This window comes from Ambystoma mexicanum, chromosome 9 (genome assembly GCF_040938575.1).
Source record: "Ambystoma mexicanum isolate Mex_15411 chromosome 9, UKY_AmexF1_1, whole genome shotgun sequence".
NCBI lineage: Eukaryota > Metazoa > Chordata > Amphibia > Caudata > Ambystomatidae > Ambystoma > Ambystoma mexicanum.
The window spans coordinates 1023080049-1023101166 of NC_090931.1; the positions used below are offsets into that span (position 1 = coordinate 1023080049).

General features: G+C 43.7%; 1 protein-coding gene across 2 annotated transcripts in view; it reads right to left on the reverse strand.

Moving 5' to 3' along the window:
- The window catches only part of LOC138488902 (sodium channel protein type 2 subunit alpha-like), a 1546115-nt gene that overhangs the window by 74225 nt on the left and 1450772 nt on the right, over positions 1 to 21118 (reverse strand). For both annotated transcript variants that reach the window (XM_069616296.1, XM_069616295.1), the window contains exon 23: positions 18704 to 18757. In XM_069616296.1, coding sequence (XP_069472397.1) covers positions 18704 to 18757 — 54 coding nt within the window. The remainder of the gene's footprint in view (positions 1 to 18703; positions 18758 to 21118) is intronic.

Here is a 21118-nt window from a genome sequence, read left to right on the forward strand (position 1 = left end):
CGGCCAATGCCCATCAAAGAGCAATGTATTCTAGGGCATCACTGGTAGGAGGGAAGAAACTCATCAAGATGAAACCAGCAGCTCCTTAAAGAGAGGGCTATTCCTCAGGAAGCAGATTCCCATCAGTAAAGAGCAATACTGATAAGAAAACAGAACTCTTGATCACGAACAATGGAAGCCAAGAACGACCAGGTCAGCATCCAAAGTTGGGAGGTCACTGCAATACCTGTGGAAAACCAAGGCACATAACCAGGCTTTGTCACGAGCAGGGGAAGGAAGAACCAATACAGATTGGGCTACTGACTCCCGGGAACCCAGAAGCAATCTCTCCTAGAAAGCCCATTGGAAACAAAGGAAGAATCACTTGGTCAAGTGTATTTTATGGCTCTGTCCTCAGAAGGACTGTAGCCCCCATAGAAATATATCCAGGGTAGTATGGTCCATGGGAGACACTGACCAAAAATGTTACCTTCCGGTGAAGGTCTGGGGAAGATCTGCCATGGCCTTGGTAGACACTGGGAGCCTAAAGACAGTCATACAAGCCCACCTAATCTAAGTCTAAATCCTGCTCTATCTTCCCAGATAACCCACCTGTTGGATTATTCTAGTTTCAAACCCTTGACAGTGACAACCGTAAATAGTGAAACTAAAAAACCTTGAATGATCTGTTAGATTTTCATGAGTTTCTTAAGGCCAACTGTGACGCAACATAGCCCATGAGTAGTCCTGGGTGAACAAATTTGTATTGAACTCGAGTTACCCAATTTAGCAAGTTGAATTAGGCCAATCTCTGGGATTCTGTTTTGTGTTTTGGGTAAAAGAGATTTAAGCAAGTTCAAACCATGTGTATATCAAGGAAAATACGTTGGCATTCCAAATCAGTTTTGGAATGTATTTAGGACAGAGGGTGCAGCCGAGGCTAGTGCAGGTGAAGGGATTATTTTGATTAATGTAGGATTAAAATTAGAGTACATAAGGAAGAATTCAAATTAAATCTGAGTTCATGATATTAAATTAGGGATAATGCAGAGAAGAGGATGGTGCTTGAAATATTTGCTGAAAAAATAGAACCAAAAATTACAGAGATTTACACTTGATGTTTTCATAAGAAACAATGAAATAACAGATATGGGAACCTGATTTTTTCAAAGAGATAAGAAAATCACAGAGTATGACATTTTATTTTTCGGGAGAAAACAAAAAATCACAAAGAGCAATGAATGAGTATTTCATGAGAGAACGGAAAATCAAGGAGAGGGGTATTTATATTTATTTCCTGAGAAAATAGAAATCACAGTGAAGGGCACTTGCATTTTTCCAAATGAAGCCTAACATCAGTGCATGCTGTCTGAGTAAAATGTATCTTTTTGTTTCCAAAGGGCAGAGAACATCAGTGGCTGGCTTCAGATGGGAACGTATTTTGGGAACCAGAAACCATAATCACTGGCAATTAGATATATGTCTCCATGACAAGCCTGTGAGGACGCTGAACATGGCCACAAACATAAAGGTCTCTAGCTTATACTCAAAGTTAATAAAAACTCAAACTTCAGCTTGAGGTTAATGCAGTAGTTTGAGGGCTGCAGGCCTGCTTAACCTCTTTATTATTTTTTTTATTTAATGTGTCATAGTTAATAAAACCTTTACACATATTCTAAATACATTTGATCATTCAGCATGTTAAAAAAAGGTTTTGTTGTTGTTAAAATAAAAATAAGTATCTCCAAATAATAAAACATATTACATAATGTTCAAGAATAAAATTCCTGAAAACATCATTTACAAGATTCAATTCATAACAATATCCAACTTCAAAGAATTAAAAAAACTGTTCTGCTATTACAATTGAAGTGGTGCAACCAGATGGAAACAAATGGAAACACATTGATTCTGCTTCATCCAATAAATACGGACCAACACATTTTCTGAAAAATTCTCTCTGACCCCCTTGATTGCTGGACAACATAGCACCAAATGCCTTACAGTCTCAAATTGATCGCCCTGTTTACAAAAACGACACACACTCTAAGATAATGATAACATTCCATACCTTATCACTATCTCTTTTGTATCAAGTATGTTCCAACGAAACCGCAGGAATGTTGACCTAGTCACCCTATCCGGGTAAATCGTTAGAAAAGGAGCTAGAGTGCCTAATTTCCTATAGTCGTTTTGTAGGTGAAATAAAGAGGGGTAGTGGTGCATGGTATCCATTGTGGTCATATATCACACACAAACAAAGACAGCTACAGGTCAATATTTCTTAATCAATTTCACAAAGCACTCAATGTGTTCCCTAATGCTGTCCCTAATAAGAAGCACACCCTAACCCTAGAGGTTGAGCTATCCCTAGATTTTAGGTGGGGCACCGGTTATCTAATTGAATAGGAAAAAAGAGAACTGTCCCTACTCCTACAATGAAGATTATAACATTACTAAAAGCAAACTGGGAACCAGTCCCATAGCTGAACTCACAATGGAACAGTTTGCGTGGGAATATTTAATGACTGGTACAATCCCATAGTTAATTCACCCTCCGCGAAGTATGTTCCACGTGACCTTGAGGAGTAACTCCTCATAGATAAAAAGAGTGCATACTAGGAGCCTTTTATTCATTTCTTCTTATAATTATTCTTTTGTCTTTTTTCTTTTCAAGGTCTTATTCACAGTAAAACTATGGGCATAATTGCATTTCTACAACAAGTTATAGAAGAAACTTAACTGCTCACATGTCATCTAGACACTGGTCATTCAAAAATTATTATTTATATCTCTATATCTCAGAAACCACTCAGAGATATCAGCGGAGTTCGGGTCGACCGGTTTCGATGATGTTTTTATTAAGGTTATCCTCTTCAGCACCAATTTCCTTATCAAAATGCAGCCAGTCATCTACCCATCAGATATGGTTAGGCATCTAACCCAACCTAGGTAATAGAATCAAAGATGACCCATTTTTAGCCAGGTTTTGTATAGGGAACCAATTTCTTTTTAAAGAGGCACTTTATCCTGGTGTTAGTATATTGTACAGAAACACTTTTATGTTTTCTCCTCCCCAACAAGCTGGGTTCATATCAGACAGATTCTCTCACCCATTCTCCTTTTAAATGGATAAGAAAGAACTCATTATATTGCAACCATTATGCAATCATGGGTCAAATACCTTTAGCTCCCAACCCGCATGTTTTTCGGGCATCTTTTATCATCAGACATGATGGTCCCTCTGTGTGGATCCGCCCAGTTGGCTTCATGCAGATGCCGTATAATGTTCATGCAGAAAAGGAAAAATTAATATTGTGCCTATTAGCAAAGCAGAGTCGCTATCCTTTTCCATTGTGCGTTCAGCTATGGGACAGGTTCCTAGTTTGCTTTTAGTAATGTTATAATCTTCATTTTAGGAGCAGCAACAGTTCTCTTTCTTCCTATTCTATTAGATAGGCGGTGCCCCACCTCGAATCTAGGGACAGTTCACCCTTTAGGGATAGGGTGTGCTTCTGGTTAGGCACAGCGTTAGGGAACACATTGAATGCTTTGTGAAATTGATTAAGAAATAATGACCTGTACCTGCCTTGTTTGTGTGTGATATATTAATGTATATTTAACAGGAAGGTCTGTAGCCCCATATGAAGTGTACCTACTAACGAATCTCCCTGAGTGGTTGATCCATTGTGGTCAGCTAGTCATAAGAAAACTAAAGGCTTGTAACTCTTGTTGGATTAGCCTCCAACTCCTCAACTGAGATGCCTATTTTGTCAAGAAGCCTCTGCGAGTAATCAGATATTTCATTAATCCTACTACAACACCTTTCCCTCCAACACTCATTCAAGTCTACAAACCAAGAGACCGCCACTGGGCAAATAACCTTCCGAAATAAAGAATGTATTCCCCATTGTTCCCAAGCCTTACGCTAGGTGCCGACAAGTCGGCTTGTACGCTGACGCGCCGCATCGCCTCGCATGGTCGCGATGGTAACCATGTATACAACAAGGAACGGAGCATGCACTCGCGGGCGTCTTTGTTTTCGAGAAAACACTGAAGAAGCCAGGTAAGAGAATTCCAGACTCTGCACAGGAGATAAAAGCGCACACACAAGCGACTTTAAGACTAATGGCAATTTACAACACATTTACTTTCACAGCCCAGGCATTGATTTGAAAACAGTGACCAAAGTTCCTAAGGTAAAATACCTCCATTTTGATTTGTAACAATGTTCTATAATACACAGGACAACGGGTTGGAAGTTACAAGCTGACTATTTACTTTACCTCTTTCCCTTTAAACCTAGAGTGACAAGGCTCATGCAATAAGGTACAAAACAAACAGATTATGTTTAAAGAAAACACACATATAAGAAAATGTATGTATGTGAGGTACACGATTATATTTTTTTCTGTCTTTGCATATGAAAATTGACAATGGCTGATCTTGGTATGTACTTTTCACTTATTGCAATATCTTACACATAATTGTGACATATGGCTGTATTCAAGCCCTGAAGATGGAGCAAGTCTCCGAAATGCATCGGCTGCTGAGCCATTCTTTGACCTAGGAACTGTATTTCTACGTACAAACCGATTTGACCATTAGTGGATGTTGAATTAAATTGGTTTTCTACTTGATTTGTAAACCTATGTGAATGACTCACCATTCTTTGAATAAAACAGAACGGTTATGAATGAATATATTGATGTACAGATAAGGAACTATGATATTGGAATAATTACAAGCGAGCAGCTCATTTCTGAGCTTTATGAGAGCAACAGGCATAGCTCGGTGGTAACACCCAACTTTTTGTTTCTAGAGTCTTTCTTCATCAGAGCTGCACCTCTGCTGGCCTGAAATGTTCTTCAAAATCCCCCAGCTTCACAAACGCCACCTTCTGTGAACTCTCCCTGCCCCTTTGTCCTGCTTAGCCACCCATAGTTAACTCCAACACAGAAGAACCCTGCGGGACCCGTTTAGAACCTGCTATGCAGGCCATAACCCTAACTTGAGGCTACTACTCAAAAGTACTGGACGGGAATAGCCAACCTTCTGCAACAGCAAGATAATGTCACCAACACTGGATTTGGAAAAAGGCAGTTATTCGCCCCTTGGGATCAATAGCTGATTTTGATGACTTGACTGCTATACCGGAACTGTGAGAGCCTGGCAGTAACAAATACAGATCTGCATACTACAGAGTTAGAAGCGTACGCTGCCCCCTATTATCTTTAGTGTCTGGTTTTAAACCGACACTCATATAATCAGGACATGTCCACACGGATTGAGGGTTATATTCAATCTGCCTTTATTTCTGCACACTCTTCCCACACGTCATGTCCGGTCGTTCACATAAGGACTCTTTCAACATAGCGACATGGAGTGATTGTAGGTGAGACACTATAATCTGCCCCCAAAATAACAGTGTTCTAGGTCATTTCATCAATCCAGCTTTTGGGTCATTTAATTGTTCTACAGGGTCTGTCTGGCCTCTTGTGCGATGGACTGTCCTTCACCTTGTTTGCTCGGATACTCTGAGCTCTCATCATTCGATTCTTCCTCATCACCAGGATAGCCAGACTCTCCCTCTTATTCGGTGGACACTTCATCCACTCTGCTAGTCCAACTTTGCCTCCTGGTCCTCATTCTTCTGAAGAATTATACATTTTATACGTTCCCCTGTGAGCATCGATCCTTTTCTCTATGCAACTGTCAAGGGTTCCGGGTCAAATGGGGGTGTCCCTTTGTAAGAAGTCAGTTGTCATACCAACACAGAGTCACCTTCTGGAAAATCTGATGGGCGTGCTTTCCGACGTTTGTCTGCATAGGCTTTCATTCTCCCTTTGGCATCTTCATCGTTCTGTCGGATCTCCTGATCACTGACCTCCTCAATTGTCTTCTGCTGTCTACTGCGAGGTTTGCAGTAGTCGAGCGCGTACCTGATGATCAAGCATTAACTGAGCTGGCCATTTCCCAGTGGTGCTGTGGGGTGTTTTGCAATAGTCTCATAAGAGTTGATTTACTTTTTGCTCTAGCGGCTTGCACGTAATGTTTGATATTCTGGCGGCCCTTTTGATATTTGCCATGAAGCGTTCCACTGCTCCATTGGGCTGTGGCCATGATGGCATCACTCTTCTGTGCTGGAAGCCCATGTATCTTGCAAATTCCTTTAAATCTTTTCTAGTAAATGGCAGCCCATTGTCAGATGTGACTATTTTCGGTATGCCATATATGGAGAATAGCCTGTTTAGTGCTGGTATAACTGCCATCACAGCTGTGAACTGCAGGATCTGTATTTCCGGGTATCTTGAATGTTTGTCCAGCACTACTAGTATGTATATGCCCAAGGTCAGTGGCACAAAAAAAAACAGTAGTCACTTTTTCCTGATGTTCCCATGTTCTGGTAATTGTATCATCTGTAACAGCTCCAGAAACGTGTGTGGTTGTAAGCTCAAACAGATATCGCACGACTTCAAGGTTGCTTCCAGCATTTGATCCATTCTTGGGAACCATACATTTTGGTGTAAATGTCTCTTGGTGGACACAATGCCCCTGTGTCCCTTGTGTGCTAGGTCTATCACTTGTTGCATGCATGATGGTAACTTCTGTTGTTCTCCACTTCCCTGTTTGAATTCATGAAGGAGCCAACACAAGCGTGGGGTCCTCCATCGGGAGACGTGTACGCTCCTCTAGTTCTCCCACTGTGGGGCTTGCATGGTGCACCACATTGTTGACATAGTCATCCACTCGATCAACGGATGACGCTGGCCCAAGTGGTGCGACAGAAAATCAACTTGATTGGCCTCTTTCCCTGGTTTGTGGACAATGTTGAACTGGTATTTTTGTATCGCAGACTCCATCATGTGATGCAAGGCAGCATCTGGGAAGATGGCTTACCATACATTGCAACAAGTGCCTAGTGGTCTGTAACGATGGTGAATGGATTCCAAAATAGCAAGACATGAAAATGCTTGCACGCCGACACAAATCTAAGTGATCCGGCCGCGGCCGGAACTTTTGCATGAGAAAGGTGCGAACTACCAACAGTTTGCACCTTTCTCATGCGAACACACCTACATACTCACACCCACACACAGAACATACCCACAACACACCCATAATACACCCACACCCTCAGCACACCCCCACCCGCAACATAAACATACCCTACTTACCTTCTTCTTCATGCTGGTTTCCTGCGGCGCAAGTTTCCTGCGGCGCCAGTTCCCTTTCACTTCCGTGATCCAGAACCAGCGCCACAGGGTCCTTTTCTTTTTTTTTTTTTACACGGGCTGCAGGGGTTTCCCCTGCATCCCCTGCTCACTATATATACTGTAAAGTATAGTGAGTGGAGGTTGCGGGGGACACCCCTGCAGCCCTTGTTTTTTTCAATTTTTTTTTCAGGGGTGTGCCGCAACACCCCGCTCACTATACCACACAGTATAGTGATTGGGGTGTTGCGGGGGACGCCCCCAAAGCCACTGCAGTCTTTTTTTTTATACTTACCTATAATGCTACCACCAAAGGTTCGAACTTTTGGTCGTTCGAACCTTTGGTGGTAGCGTCCGTTCACCCGCATCCCGCCCACACAACTGCAAGACTCTCCTTTTCTGCCTGTACATTTTTGTTCGGCATCTGCAAGGCTTTGACTAGCGTAGCTGATGATGCAGCATTCAGAATGACTGCCGTTCGAGTGTTGTGCCAATATTGCCCCCAGTCCCACTGGATTGGCTTACACAGTGACTCCTGTGTGAAGATTTGGTTCGAAGTATGACATGCATACGGCCGACGCTATCTCAATCGGAATTGTGTCAAACGCTTCTTGGCATTCCAGGTCCTAGACAAATTTGCTGTCTTTTTTGTGAGGGATATTGGTGAGGAGCTAATGGACGCGAAATCGGGCAGGCATCTTGTGCAGTAGCTGTCAACTCCCAGAAATGACCGGACTTGTGCTACATTCATGGGTCGTGGCACTTCTGTTAGTGCTTGATTTTATCCTGGATATGGTTCAATTCCTTTCTCAGTGAATATGTGTCCCAAGAATTTCAGAGTTGATTTATTGAAAGCACATTTGCCCATGTTCAGAGTAAGGTTTGTGCCTTTACAGACCTTGAGCAGTGTGGTGTTGTGTGATTCTGTGATGCCCCATATACCAGAATATAGTCACTGTAATTTAAACAGTTTGTGATGTGGCAAATACCCTTTCGTATTTCATCCTGAAATATCGCTGCTGCTGATGCTATTCCAAAATTAAGTTGTTTATATCGAAATAGGCCCAGATGGGTGGTAAAAGTAGTGATGTATTTGGACACTTTACTGATCTCAACCAGGTGGTATCCTTTGTTTAAATCCAGTCTGGAAAAGACGATGGTCCCATTGAGTAGGTGCATCATATCTGTGAAGCAAGGTGCTTGATGGTGTTCCCTCATTATTGCCTGGTTGGGGACCTTTATGCCAATGCACAGCCAGATCTGGTTATCGGGTCCTTTCTTGGGCACCAGCACCACTGGGGATACTCATGGCTCAGTTACATCTGCACACATTAGAGCTTGTAATTCCTTCTCAACTTGGTTTTGAATATTGAAAGGTATTCCTCTATAGTTCTGGGCTACAGGTTTGATTGTGGGGTCCATGTGAAGTTTAATTTTGCATCCTCTGAGCTTTCTGATGCCTCTGAATAGTACTGGGAACGTGGCTTCAATTTTGGCAGCTGGCGTTATGTACTGGCCAACCATCAGCCGAAAGAGAACCTACATGAGCCTCATCTGTATGGCAGATTGAAAATTTAGGATGCATCCACATGTTGTCTCTGCATCAATGACGTGTATTGTAATGTTGTCTGATTTGTATTTATCTGTGCATGTAGTTGTGAATGCACCCTTACATGTCAGTGGGTGTTTGACTCCATAGGCATACATGTCAACTTGAGCTTTCTTCAGGCTGGGTGTTTGTTTCAGTGATTTGAAATCTGTTCATGACATTAGATTTACTATCTATAAGAAACTCATACATTTGCCCATGTATTAGTAGCAGGAGTATGAGTCTCTGTGCTATGGCTGTAGGGTTGCCTAAGGTGTATAAGTATCCTTTTCGTCATTCTCTGCTTGATGCGGATTCAGACTCGCTGGTGGTGGTCGTCACCATTCTCAGGTGTTGACTGTGTATTCTCCCTTTCTGTCTTATCTCTGGTGAGTTCGGACACCTTGAACGGGTGCTGCGTCTTCCCTGTGTGGGCTGTCTTCGTCCTCGAGGCCTCCTCCCTTCCTCCTGTGGGTGGCATGTAGGTGATTTGCTTTTATAAGTCTGTGTTTCTCGGTCACGTGAATTTGGTATTCTGGGTACACGACACATAGACCAGAGATGGTTCTTGCCTCGACACGTGGTTCATTCCTGACCCATCACTGGGCATGTGCCTTCATGTGGAAAATCTATCCACATCGATAGCACTGTCATTGCTCTCACCTTTCCTCTCTTGTGTGTGAAGGCTAGGATGTAATTTTATTTAGGGTTTCTTCTTTTATGGTCGGCGTTGATGAGACTTGGAGCTTGCTCATTGAGGAGACTTTGAAATCTACAGCTGCAGTCGTTCTGGCTAATAATAGTATTTCTGTGAGTGTGTGAGGTTTCTGTAATAGTTTCTTTTTAAACGACATGGACTCACCCCTAGCTATTATTTGTGATTTGATAGCTTCGTTGTTTGAATATAGGTGGAAATCACAATGTTTGACTCTTGCTCGCATTCGTGTTACAAATGTGTCCATCGTTTCGCCTTGAGACTGCATAGTTTGTGTGGAATATTAGATGGTGAAGTGTTCATTTAGGTATTGCTCTAAGTCAGGGTACGTGTGTGTCGGATCTTCCGGAAATTCAAAGATGATCTGCCATACCTGCCTTGCTGTTAAGGTGAGAAAGCCTCTTATCCTTTTATCTTCTTGAGGCTCTAGTGCATCAAGTTAAACTTCAGATTCCTGGATCCACAGTGCCCATCTGGGTTCCATATTGGTGGTATCCGTCCTTTTGAATGGCAATAATGTAGGTACGGGGAAAGTGTCCCTTGTTGGCTGCATATGTCATACTGGTGCTGGGCCTGGTCCTCCTTGAGCTTGCTCCTGATCTGACATTTTATAAGGTTGATTCGCAGCACTTTATGGTTCTGTGCACCTGCCTCAGTGTCTGTTTGTGGGAGTTGATTGGTCTCTGGGCGTTATGTTTTAAGTGTCCTGTGTCCCTCACGTGCAATACCTTGGTATTCCCCTTAATGTCATTATCACTGGAAAAGCTGAATTCCTTGCCTGGGGTGGTGCATCCCCCCCATGTGATCAGAGTGAAAGATGCAACCTACCTGCCGTTTAACTGTGCGATCCGCCCTTGACAAATTGGGTATCTGTTGCGGCTGCTGGCTCCCACTGTGGTGTTTCTCAACAGTGCGGACCTTTGTAAGGAAAGGATGCTGCCACGGCCACCGCATGGACGCAAGGCTGGGCCTAACCTCCGGCATGCTTGCCGTCTGGTCGCCTGGCTGGTGCGTACCTCTGCTGCCTCATGTGAGAGTACGGGTGGCACTGCACGCAGCCAGCACTTTTTGCTGCTCCTGGACCGCATGCCCAGAGCGGGCTGCACCGCTCAAGCCTTCCCACCTGCATCTTCAGCACAGAGTAAGTCAACCGTGCACATAGGAGGGTCCGAAACTGCCTCGTCCCCAGTCTAGTGTCTGGTTTTATACAGACACTTGTATAATCAGAACACGTCCACACGGGTTGAGTGTTATTTCCAATCTGCCTTTATTTCCCTACCCTCTTCCCAAACGTTATGTCCGGTCGTTCACATAACAACTCTTTCAACATAACGACATGGAGTGCTTTTTAACTAGCATTTAAGGTGAATTCTGAAATGTGCAGGCAAAAGCATTTCATCATTATTATAGACCGCTGTTTCTGAAAGTTGAGAGTGTGGGTTCATTCTGTGGACTCTTATTACATATTGCCACTAAAGAGTAGAATGCCGATGATAGAAAGTACACAATGTTTGTCCGTGTGTAAAAGTGCTATGAAGACCTCACCCTGCTGCAGATTGATAGGCATGTGAAGTGCAGTGTAAGGTGAACTCCTGTGAATTGCCCATCGAATACAGCAATGTGTGGCAAAATGATGAGCTTGTGAAGGGCACAATGTGTGGATCTGCGCAGTATTCTATATTTGCTGCAAACTTTAATATTATGATGAACATATCATGAATAGAATGTATTCACGGATACCGAATGATAACAATGCAAAATACACCATCAAGACAATTTTATAAGCCACAGTGTGCAAATGTGTGGCATGAAAGGGAGGTGCTAACCATGTTCGCCTTTCTTTTTCAATTAGTTGGAGGCGGAATCAGGGCACAACACTGCCATACATTCCTCCTGTGCGTTCAAAGGGCACAGTCTTTTATGCATGCATGGTGTTTTCACGCCGGCAAAAGGGAATGGATTCTCATGGAGTTCTCAGGGACGTCATTTCACCAAAATGCCAGGGGTTAGCGGAAGTGACATCACACAACCCTTGGACTCCTGATGACATCACAGGAAGTGATGTCATTTGACCCCACCCCGAAGTGATATCGCGGGGAACACAACCTTTCACCCGTTGACAAAACAGGAAGTGGCGTCACATAGCATTGTACACTGCGAAAAATATGGTTACGATATCACTATAATTGTGATGTACATTTCATGCAAGAATGGATCGCCATATGTAGCGTTAATATCAGTGTGTATCGGCCCATATTACCAAATTACTGTGAATGCAAGCAGAAGTCCAAGGCCAAATTATAATGATGTGTTTATTATATATCACTTACACTTAAGCGCTTTATGTAGAAAAAATATACATACGATATCACCCAACCTGTGTTGGTACTCATTTATTTAAGGATGAAAGGCTGAGTTGAGGCGTTTAAGAACAGACTAAATCAGTAACTCACCCCCTGAAGTGTGCCTGTAAACCTTTAATGAGTCTAGCAATTATTGTATAGAATTCCAGAAAGACACATTATTTGGTTTCCTATTCTTTCTTATTTAGGGTCAGTGCTGAAAGTGTTAGACTTATGGCACTCCTGCTCTTATTTTTCTTCTTTTTTTAAAGGGCCTGAATAAGAAAGCCAGGAGGTTGCAAGGGAGACCTCAGAGGTCGCAGTTGCGACCTCTGGCGACCCCTAAATGACGTCCCTGGGAGTTCTCCTGTTTAAAAGCAGGCAGTTTCCATAGGAATCCATTGTAAATGGAGCCTGCAAAGGACAGTTGAAGGCAGCATTTACATTTTTAACAAACTCGGGCATAAAAGCAAGGACTAAAGTCAATTTCGCTTTTTTTTTTACTCTTTACTTTGGCACTTTGTTTGCAAAGCTGAGATTGCATGCAGTGGACCCAACAATACATACGTACTTACCAATTCTACAGATGACAAAACATTTCTCGTTAGTGATTAGAGGAAACGAGAAAGATTGTGAGGGGTTACAGGCACGCCTTTTAGCAGACTCCCAGCAGGTGGGTTAGAGTCCAGACTGGCCTGACCTGATGTACAAATAGCCATTTGAAGGTCTAGAAGTGTCAGGCTAGGCACTAATGTGTTTGGGTAAAGTAAGGACTGTGCCTGACCTGAGGCATACACAGCTCTTTGAGGGGTTTGAGGTATAATTAACACTACTTTGTATAACACTCAGTTTGTTCTCAACATACCTACTCCCAGAGAATGCCTCACAGGTGTCCCTCTTGGATTGAGGGCGGCATAAGAGTTGAAAAAAAGAGTGCCATACAAGGGCTCTCCTTGGAACCTGACTAGAGGGTGGAATTGAGTCACAATGGAATGGCCTGTAGGTGTTCAGGTTGTATATCTGATTGACAGTGAAAACAATGCAGGATATGATGGGAGCACTCTAGTGAGGATTCCCTGTGAAAGGAATCAACTTGGTTATGAGTTCCTAGACACTAGCCTGCCCAAGGCTACTATGAAAGGTGGTCCTTAGTGTGACCTGTCACTAAAAACTATTTAAAGGCAACCAGGAAAGTAAAGAGGAGAAAAAAATCCAGAGTTTTACTTGTCTCTTGTACACAGCTTGAATCAGACACTGTGTAGTTTACCCTAATGCCCAGTTGAGGTGTGTGATGATGTCAAAGACCCTGAGGGGAGAACAGAAGGGTTTTGGTTCCCAGAAACGATGAATTAATGAATCTTTCATAACACACTGTATTACCGGAAACCAGGCTCTAAGTCCGGGACCGGGCGTTGAACCTGTGTTGCTTTGCATTGCCTTGCTTCCAAGGTAAACGCATTGCCCTTGGGCTATCCCCCTGGCCTCGCAGGTTGGGACCAGAGAATAGGGCATGCAAAGATTCCCTGGATCCGTTTCACATTGCTTATTACTTCACCTGGTCAGGAAATGGGTTGGCTAAAGAGAAGGGAACTGGCTGCTGGGACGGCTCATGGGGCAGAAATATCACGGGCAGCTGGAGTCAGAGTCAGGAGGTTTTGGAGTGAAGCTTGGTGTGTTTCCTAATGGGAGGGTTGCACTACCCATGGAACGCTACCTAAGGAATTCCGGTTAGCTAAAGGCTAGGCATGAATGGAACTGGTGAGGACGTTCACAGTCACGAGGTTGATTGCAGATTGGAAGTCAGTGGTCATGCCTCGTAGAGCCACCTGTCTCTAAGATGGCGGGATGGGATGTTGACCTCTTGAAGCCACTGAGAAAAGCCAGTCATCAACATTATTAGCTGGTGAAGGGATTGATCAGAGCAAGGGTGCATGCTTCAAAACAGAGCAGTCTCCTGGGGGCAGTAGCAGGGGGCAGTGGCCCAGTGGTGGAGTACGCATGGGAAATCAAGGAAGGTGAAGCATATTAAAGGGAGCAAAAGGACAACAATAGCCGTTGAATGCGAGAAATTGGCAGCACATAAGGACGGGAGGAGAGGAGAATGAAAGTGAGAAGGAAGGTGTGCGAGAAGGAAGAGGAGAGTAGAAGGAGAGTTGAAAGTACAGAGTGGCTGAGGAGGAAGTGAGCGAGAACAGATAGGGGAGGAAGGAGAGAGGACAGAGAGTGGAAGGGAGGAGGTGGAGGCAGAGGGTAAAGAGGAGAAGAAAGATGGAGCATAACAGGGTGGCGAGGAGGCTGAGAAGAGAGGGAAAGAATCTGCAACAATATGAGAAGGAGACAGTGATGGAGCAGCGAGGTGTTACACAAAGTAGAGAAAGAAGGAAAAGGGGAGGAGAGGAGGAAAGATAGAGCTTGGTGGGGCTTAAAGGAGGTGGGGAGACGGGAGAGAAAATTGAACGCATAGGTAAATGGAAGGAAGGAAGAGAAAAAGGAGAACTTTGATCTAGCCTTTGATGACTGTTTTGATTAAAAATGTACCCGATGACTCAGAGATCTCTTTTTTGAAATTTAGATTTGAGATTTTACCACTGGACATATATTCAAACAGATAGGACAATAAGAACTCATATTTTTGCCCGGACATACGTGCATCCCAATTACCTTTTCAGTTTCTATGCCCGGCATATAAAATTATACAGTGGAGTGGCCTGACTCCGATGCTTTTAGATAAAACATAACAGCCGTATTCAGATGTTCATTGTTACCCAACTTAATGGTACTCATTTTATTGACCTCAAAAGGATGAAGGGCTGAGTGGACCTGCCGGGATTTGAACCTATTACCATAAGGTCAGTAAGATAGCTCAGCGGGTTGAGCGCTTGCTGTTGTGATCTGAGCATGATCTGTAGGTTGCAGGTTCAAATCCCGGCAAGGCCAACTCAGCCTTGTTGCCTTAAACCTAGCACTTGCAAATTGCTGGCTGCATTACCACTGTTTGTTGCCTTTATTTATTTATCTGTTTCTCCTCTGCTTCACACTTTCCACTTCTCCCCCCTTCCATGCACTTTTCCCCTCCTCCCTCTCCCATGCACTTGCGCGTTCTCCATGTCACTGGGCCTAGTAAGATCGCTGTTTTGTTCTCCCCTGTTCCCCTCCCTTGCCTTGTCGCGCTCTGAAACACTTGTGTACGAGCGCGATAGAAATAAAATATCAATCAATCATTCCAAGGGTGATAAATGAGTACCAATTTCGGTTGGGTGATATTGTATGTAAATATGTGCTCTGTAAAGTGCTTTGGATAAAGGCACTATATAAATAACACAACATTATCATTATTATGAGGTCAACACTAGTCCACTCTAATGGATGCATTAGCCCACTCAGCCACAGACCCAGCTAATAGCAAAGATAGTAAAGTAGAAGATTATGTGAAGCTGAAAGACTGGAAACCAACGGACTAACTAAATAGTAGTACCTTGGTATTGGATTATCTGGGCAAAGCTGGGAGGTTTAGATTGAAAAAACGTTTGGAAGCAGAATAGATATATTTGTTACACTCTCACCTACCCCCGTCAGAGAAGCTAGGGACTTGTCATATGTGGGGGTCTTGGCTCGGGAATTTAGATCGATTAAATAGTTAGTTGGCAAAAGATAATCTTCGACTGTAATTTTGATATCAAACCCACATGTATTCCCCGGCATATGGCCTGGACCATTCTTCTTATAGTGATGCCATTGTGTACTTCACTGGATCTATCAGGAGGAGGCCTCTCTTCTCCAATAGCACTTGCACTTAACTACGCTGTATGATACATGGCCCTAATGAGTGGGATTGGTAGCAAGGATTCTATAGTGTGTGCACAATAAATTGACTCTAGATAAAAATGTATCGCAACATCACGTAATATATGCATTTGTCCTCTCATCTGCTGCCCGGGATTTTACTACAATCATGCTGTGAATATCTACTGCTTGAAATAAGGGAAGCTGCAAACATTCCGTTTACTGGGCATAGGCACTTTAACACTTGTACCCGGAATATGATCCCAGCCGATATTTGTCTAACTGTGTGATGAACTGTAAGCTAGATAAATGTTCATGCATTCGGTTTATATTTCTGCGACTTGTGCAATGGGAACTGTATGCTTTATTCTCGGGAGGATAGCTCAGGAGCAACGTGCTCGGCCTGACAAAAAAACGACATGGAGCAACACCCGTTCAATCCCGCGTTATAAGCAACCTATCATATATTCGTGAACTTTCATGGCAAATGCGGAAATACAGTTTTAGGAGGACGATTATGAACACTGTTGTTGGTCAACTCGGCAGAGAAAAGCCACAGGCCTTATCACAAGCACACCTTGACGGGACTGAATGAACTATACACAAGAATAGCGAGAAGTCTTCTCCGAGTTTTCTGTGGGCCCTCTGGGGAGTTAGAGCATAATGCAGCCTGGCTCGGAGGGTTTGGAGTGTCTGCATTTATGAAATGGTTATCCCCTTTTTCATAGAGATTTTTGGGGAGAAGGTGATTCTGTGAGAGGGATCCTTGTGAATAATTCGTGCACCACCAGCTATGTTTCTAAACGTATGTGTTGTTGCCTGTAATCCAGTGCAAGGGTTACTTCAAATGAAATAAAATGTCTGTCCCTTCATGATGTGTAGTTTGGTAACTCATGTGTCCGCCGCCTAGAGTTGGAGGGTGAATGCTGAACGGATTGACATGCATAATAAATAAAATGAGACTCATGCGACACCAGTAGAGTCTAGCAGTTAGAGGCACTATAGCTATTGTACATTTATTTTTGCCCTTAAGGAATGTGTTGTGCCATAGAATGCAGGTACATTTGGTGGCCCTGCACCTGTAAAGGTTAGTGCTGCGAGCCGCTCATAACCGTCACTGGGAACCAAAAGAGGCCCTGTAAATAGCTTTCAAAGTAACCCCATATAACACATTTACAGCAAGCTCAACCCATTTCCTATGAGAACATTTGGAAATAAAATAGGTTACCATACAAATGCGGGCCAGGCTGCAGAGGCCTACAGGGAAATATCCAAAGTATCTGCCAATGCCTAGCTGACCTCTTTGCTCTCCGACCGACACTCCCTGGTCCAACTTGGGTCTTTTCTTTCCTTTATCTCACTCTCCATCTGTGGTTTTTGCCAGGGGTCTAACCTCTCTCCCTGGCTCTTCAATCAATACCTGGCACCCCTCTCCCACCGCATTGCTGCTCTCTGTTCCGACTTTCAGTGCTATGCAAATGACACCCAGCTCGTTTTCAGGCTCCCCTCTGTCACCTTCTCTCCATCTCTCAACTCTGACTGTCTGTCTGCTATCCAGAACTGGTGTGCCGCTAACAATCTCTGCCTCAATGCCAGCAAGACAGAGATCCTTTTCATCGGCACTCCAGAACTTCCTTTTCTGCCCCTCTCTGGCCGGCCTCCCTTGACTCTCTCCCTGCTCCCTCCTGTGAGGCTAGGAACCTCAGGGTCATCTTCGACTCCATGCTTTCCTTTTCTCCACACATCTCTGACATCTCTAAGAAGTCACACTACCAGCTGCACATCCTCAGAGGTATTCTACCTTTCCTCTCCTTCCCCCAGAAGCTCACTGTTTCTAGATATCTGGTTCTCTGTAGGCGTAGGCTGGATTACAACAACAGCCTCTTTCTAAATTTGCCTGCCTCTACTCTCCGTCCCCTGCAACTTATCCAGAACAGGACTGCGAACTTGCGCTTTGCCTCAAGCCCAGGAATCGGATCTCTCCAGCCCTGAAATCTCTAAATTGGCTCCCAGTGGCTGCAAGGATTACATTCAAAACCCTCTGCATTGTCCACAAGGCCTTCTGGGGCCTGGGTCCTCAATACCTTCAACTGTCCCTCTGGAAATACCTTCCTACTCGAGCTCTTCGCTCCTCTACCTTCAACTCCCTCAGGGTCAGTCGCTTCTCCAAGCAACAAGTTGGTGGTAGATCTCTATCTTTGGTTGGGGCCTCCCCCTCTGAAGCTTGAGGAGAACCATCTTCAGTTCTGGAAGCACCTAAAGACCTTCCTCTTTTCTTCTGCCTTCTCTCTTCCTCTTCCCTACTGATGTCTGTCTGGTTCTGCACTGGGCTCCTGGCTATCCTCTGTACTCAAGCCCAGGTACCAATACACCCACCTGCACACCCACACTGCCTCCCGGCATCCCTTGCACTTGGGCATGTATCTGCAACCCTACTGTCCCCTTACCTGCACTTATCAGACACCCACTGTCTGTGCTTAATTATTGCACTTGCTACCTGCTGGCCGCACTATCTGTTGTTATTTCATCACGTGTTCAGCACTTTCCACTCCTCCTCTCCCCCTTGCACTTCCCCCTTCACTCTCCCATGCACTTGCGTGTTCCTAGTAAGATCGTTTTTTCCCCTCCCTTGTACCCCGCCCTTGCCTCGTTGTGCCCTGAAACACTTGGATATGGGTATGATATAAATAAACTATCATATCATATCATAGGCCAGTGCCCTCCTGAAAACCGCACTGAGATTCCCTTATGCTGAAATTAGAATGGGGGTAAAGGGTTTGATTTCTGTTAGCAATTCTCAAGTACACACCAAACAATGCATTAAAGAGACTGAGATTATACTTCCATATCTATTTGGCGAGTGTGTTGCAGGCCTTCAGATGACAGGCCATTTTGAAGATCAATCAACACAATGATGGAGTTCTGTGGAATATCTTGAAGATGGTTAGAATTATCCAGTAATCATCCCTGCCCATATTTCTACAGCAGCAGCAAAGTGCATTCATTGAGAACATCTGAATTATTAGTGCTGGCTCATTGGCCTATAGTCTTAAAATAAAATAGACAGACAACCCAAACTCACATTTCTTGAGTCGACAGCAGCATACATGATATCCATCCATCCTTTAAATGTAGCCTGTACAAAATAAGAAATAACATTTGTAATTGCTATCTAGATGTTGATAGAGTACAATTTCTACATATTTGCATTAAACAATAAGAATCATTCTGCAATACTGCAGTGCAATAAACATACTACTGTGATACACCATTTATATTCCAATTATTTAAATGTTGTAACAATAACCACACTAAGCATTTACTGTACATGGCATCGGGCAACACTGGGGTAATATGACAGCTCACCGTCCTTTACCTTCATAATGATGACCATAGTTATCAGAGTACACTCATGGGTACTATCATATAACATAAAAGAGCTAATTTTCTATTTAAGCGTAAATTGACCGTAGGGGACATCTTATATTTGCACTTACGTGCAAACTCATTTTCTTAGGGCAGTTTTCGTCATTTGCACTGCAGAGTGCAGTTGAGAAGTGTAAAGGGAAGGCAGCAGCGTATTTACACTTCTCTATTTGCACCCTGCAGTGTAAATAGAATAAACGCTGCCTGTCATGTACGCATGGCAGGCAGCGTTTGCAATCATTTCCTCTGCAAAAAGCTGCCTGTTTCATGTGAAATCATTGGTTTCACGCTAGCATGAAAATCTCATGCTTTTGTGTAACCAAATTGTTTTTGAAGGTGGAGGGCAAAGGGAGTGCGAGCGGCAGCACTGCAATCGCATGAATGGAGCCGCCATACAGCAGTGGTGTTACCACCACCTGCTTTTCTTGGTTACCAGACATTTGGTTGAAAAAAAATGGTCGACAAGACATTTGGTCGAAACCATTTGGTCGAAAGACAAAAGGTCGATTTTTTTTTTTCACTTTTTTTTTTTGGGGGGCCCAACCCCCTTTTTTTTCTAAAAAACCCTTTTTTTCCCTAAACTAAAACCTAAAAAATATATATATATAAATAAAAAAAAAATTCGACCATTTGGTTTCGACCAAATTCCGTCGACGAAATGTCTTTCGACGAAATGTCTGGACACTGCTTTTCTTTGCTATCTTGCACCCACATTTTTGCCTGACTCTACACCTGTGAGAGAGGGGGGTACTAGGGCCTGGGAGTTTCACAGGGAGCTCTGTGTACGCTGGAGTGTGCAGAGACCTCATGACCAGGTTCCACAATATAAGCCAATTTAAGTCAAGACGATATCGCACTGGAGAATCCATCTTTTCCCTGCTGATTGCAGTGGTCAGACCGTTGGGCTGTTGGCTACAGGGGGCATAGGAAGGGACGGGACATAATAAAATACTTTCCCACCATTGAAAGATCTTACTGGTGATCATTGAATAGGATTGGAGTATTGTCGCTGCTTGCCACCACGCCAGGGAGGAGGAGATGGACTCAGGCAGCCTCCTTAGCTATTGGGCATCGCCTGATTTGCTGTATCCATCCTTATTCATTTAAATGACCATTTGATTACTGTTTATTTGATTAATTTGATTATCTGGCTCCGATTGATGAATCACCCCAGGCACTTTTTTTTTATGGACTTCCCCTGACAACGCCGGTGGCGTTTGAAAAGCGCTTCTTGGTCTTACATCAGTGATATTCAAGATTTGAAAGGTTTTGGTCAAGATTTCATAGGGTTTATTGGACTATTTGACCTTCTTTTTGTTTTGTATTTCATCCTTTGTTAAGGTTTTTGAAGTTTCTTTTGGGTTGGGGTGTTTAATCTTATTGACTGATTATGTCTATAAGGAAAGCCTTACGTCCCCTACTTGCTAGTTCAGCAAGAAAAAGTACATCTAAGTTAGTCGAAATAATAGATGAGTCTAAGGCTATGATTGAAGACATAGCTAGGTTCCTGAGTGATATAGATCTGCCAAGGAAGACCATGTAAGAATCTAAAGGAGGTACTTCAAAGGGGGCTAAAGGGGTCTTACCTGGCTTAAGGATACCCTCGAACTGTAGTAGCATTGGTATTGAGGGGATTGACTTGATTGGCAAGGGAGGAAAGGAAGGATCAGCTGGAGGGCAGAAACCTAAGGCTGGCCCAAAGAGCAAGCTCAGCCTAAAAGAAATGCGTTTCTTGTCCAAGGAAACCTTAGCATCGGAAAAAAGGTTAGCTTGGGTGGACTTGTGGATGTGGGTAGCTTCTCCCAGGCCAACAGGTTGCACATGCATACAATGGGATGGAGGGGGTCCATTATAAAATTCTGGATGAGGTTGCAGCGGCTAAAGCTGGGGAGCACCCGGGGGAGGATGGTGGGAGCACTGAAAGGAGCCAGCATCCTAGAAGCCATTCTACAGTATCCCTGTGGGGTACACATTAGTAAGAGGTTTGAGATCTTAGATACATCAGGAACAGTTAATGAAGCAACCCCTCCTGTGGTCCTGGGGGTGCCCGGGACATAGTGGGGCCCCTTCT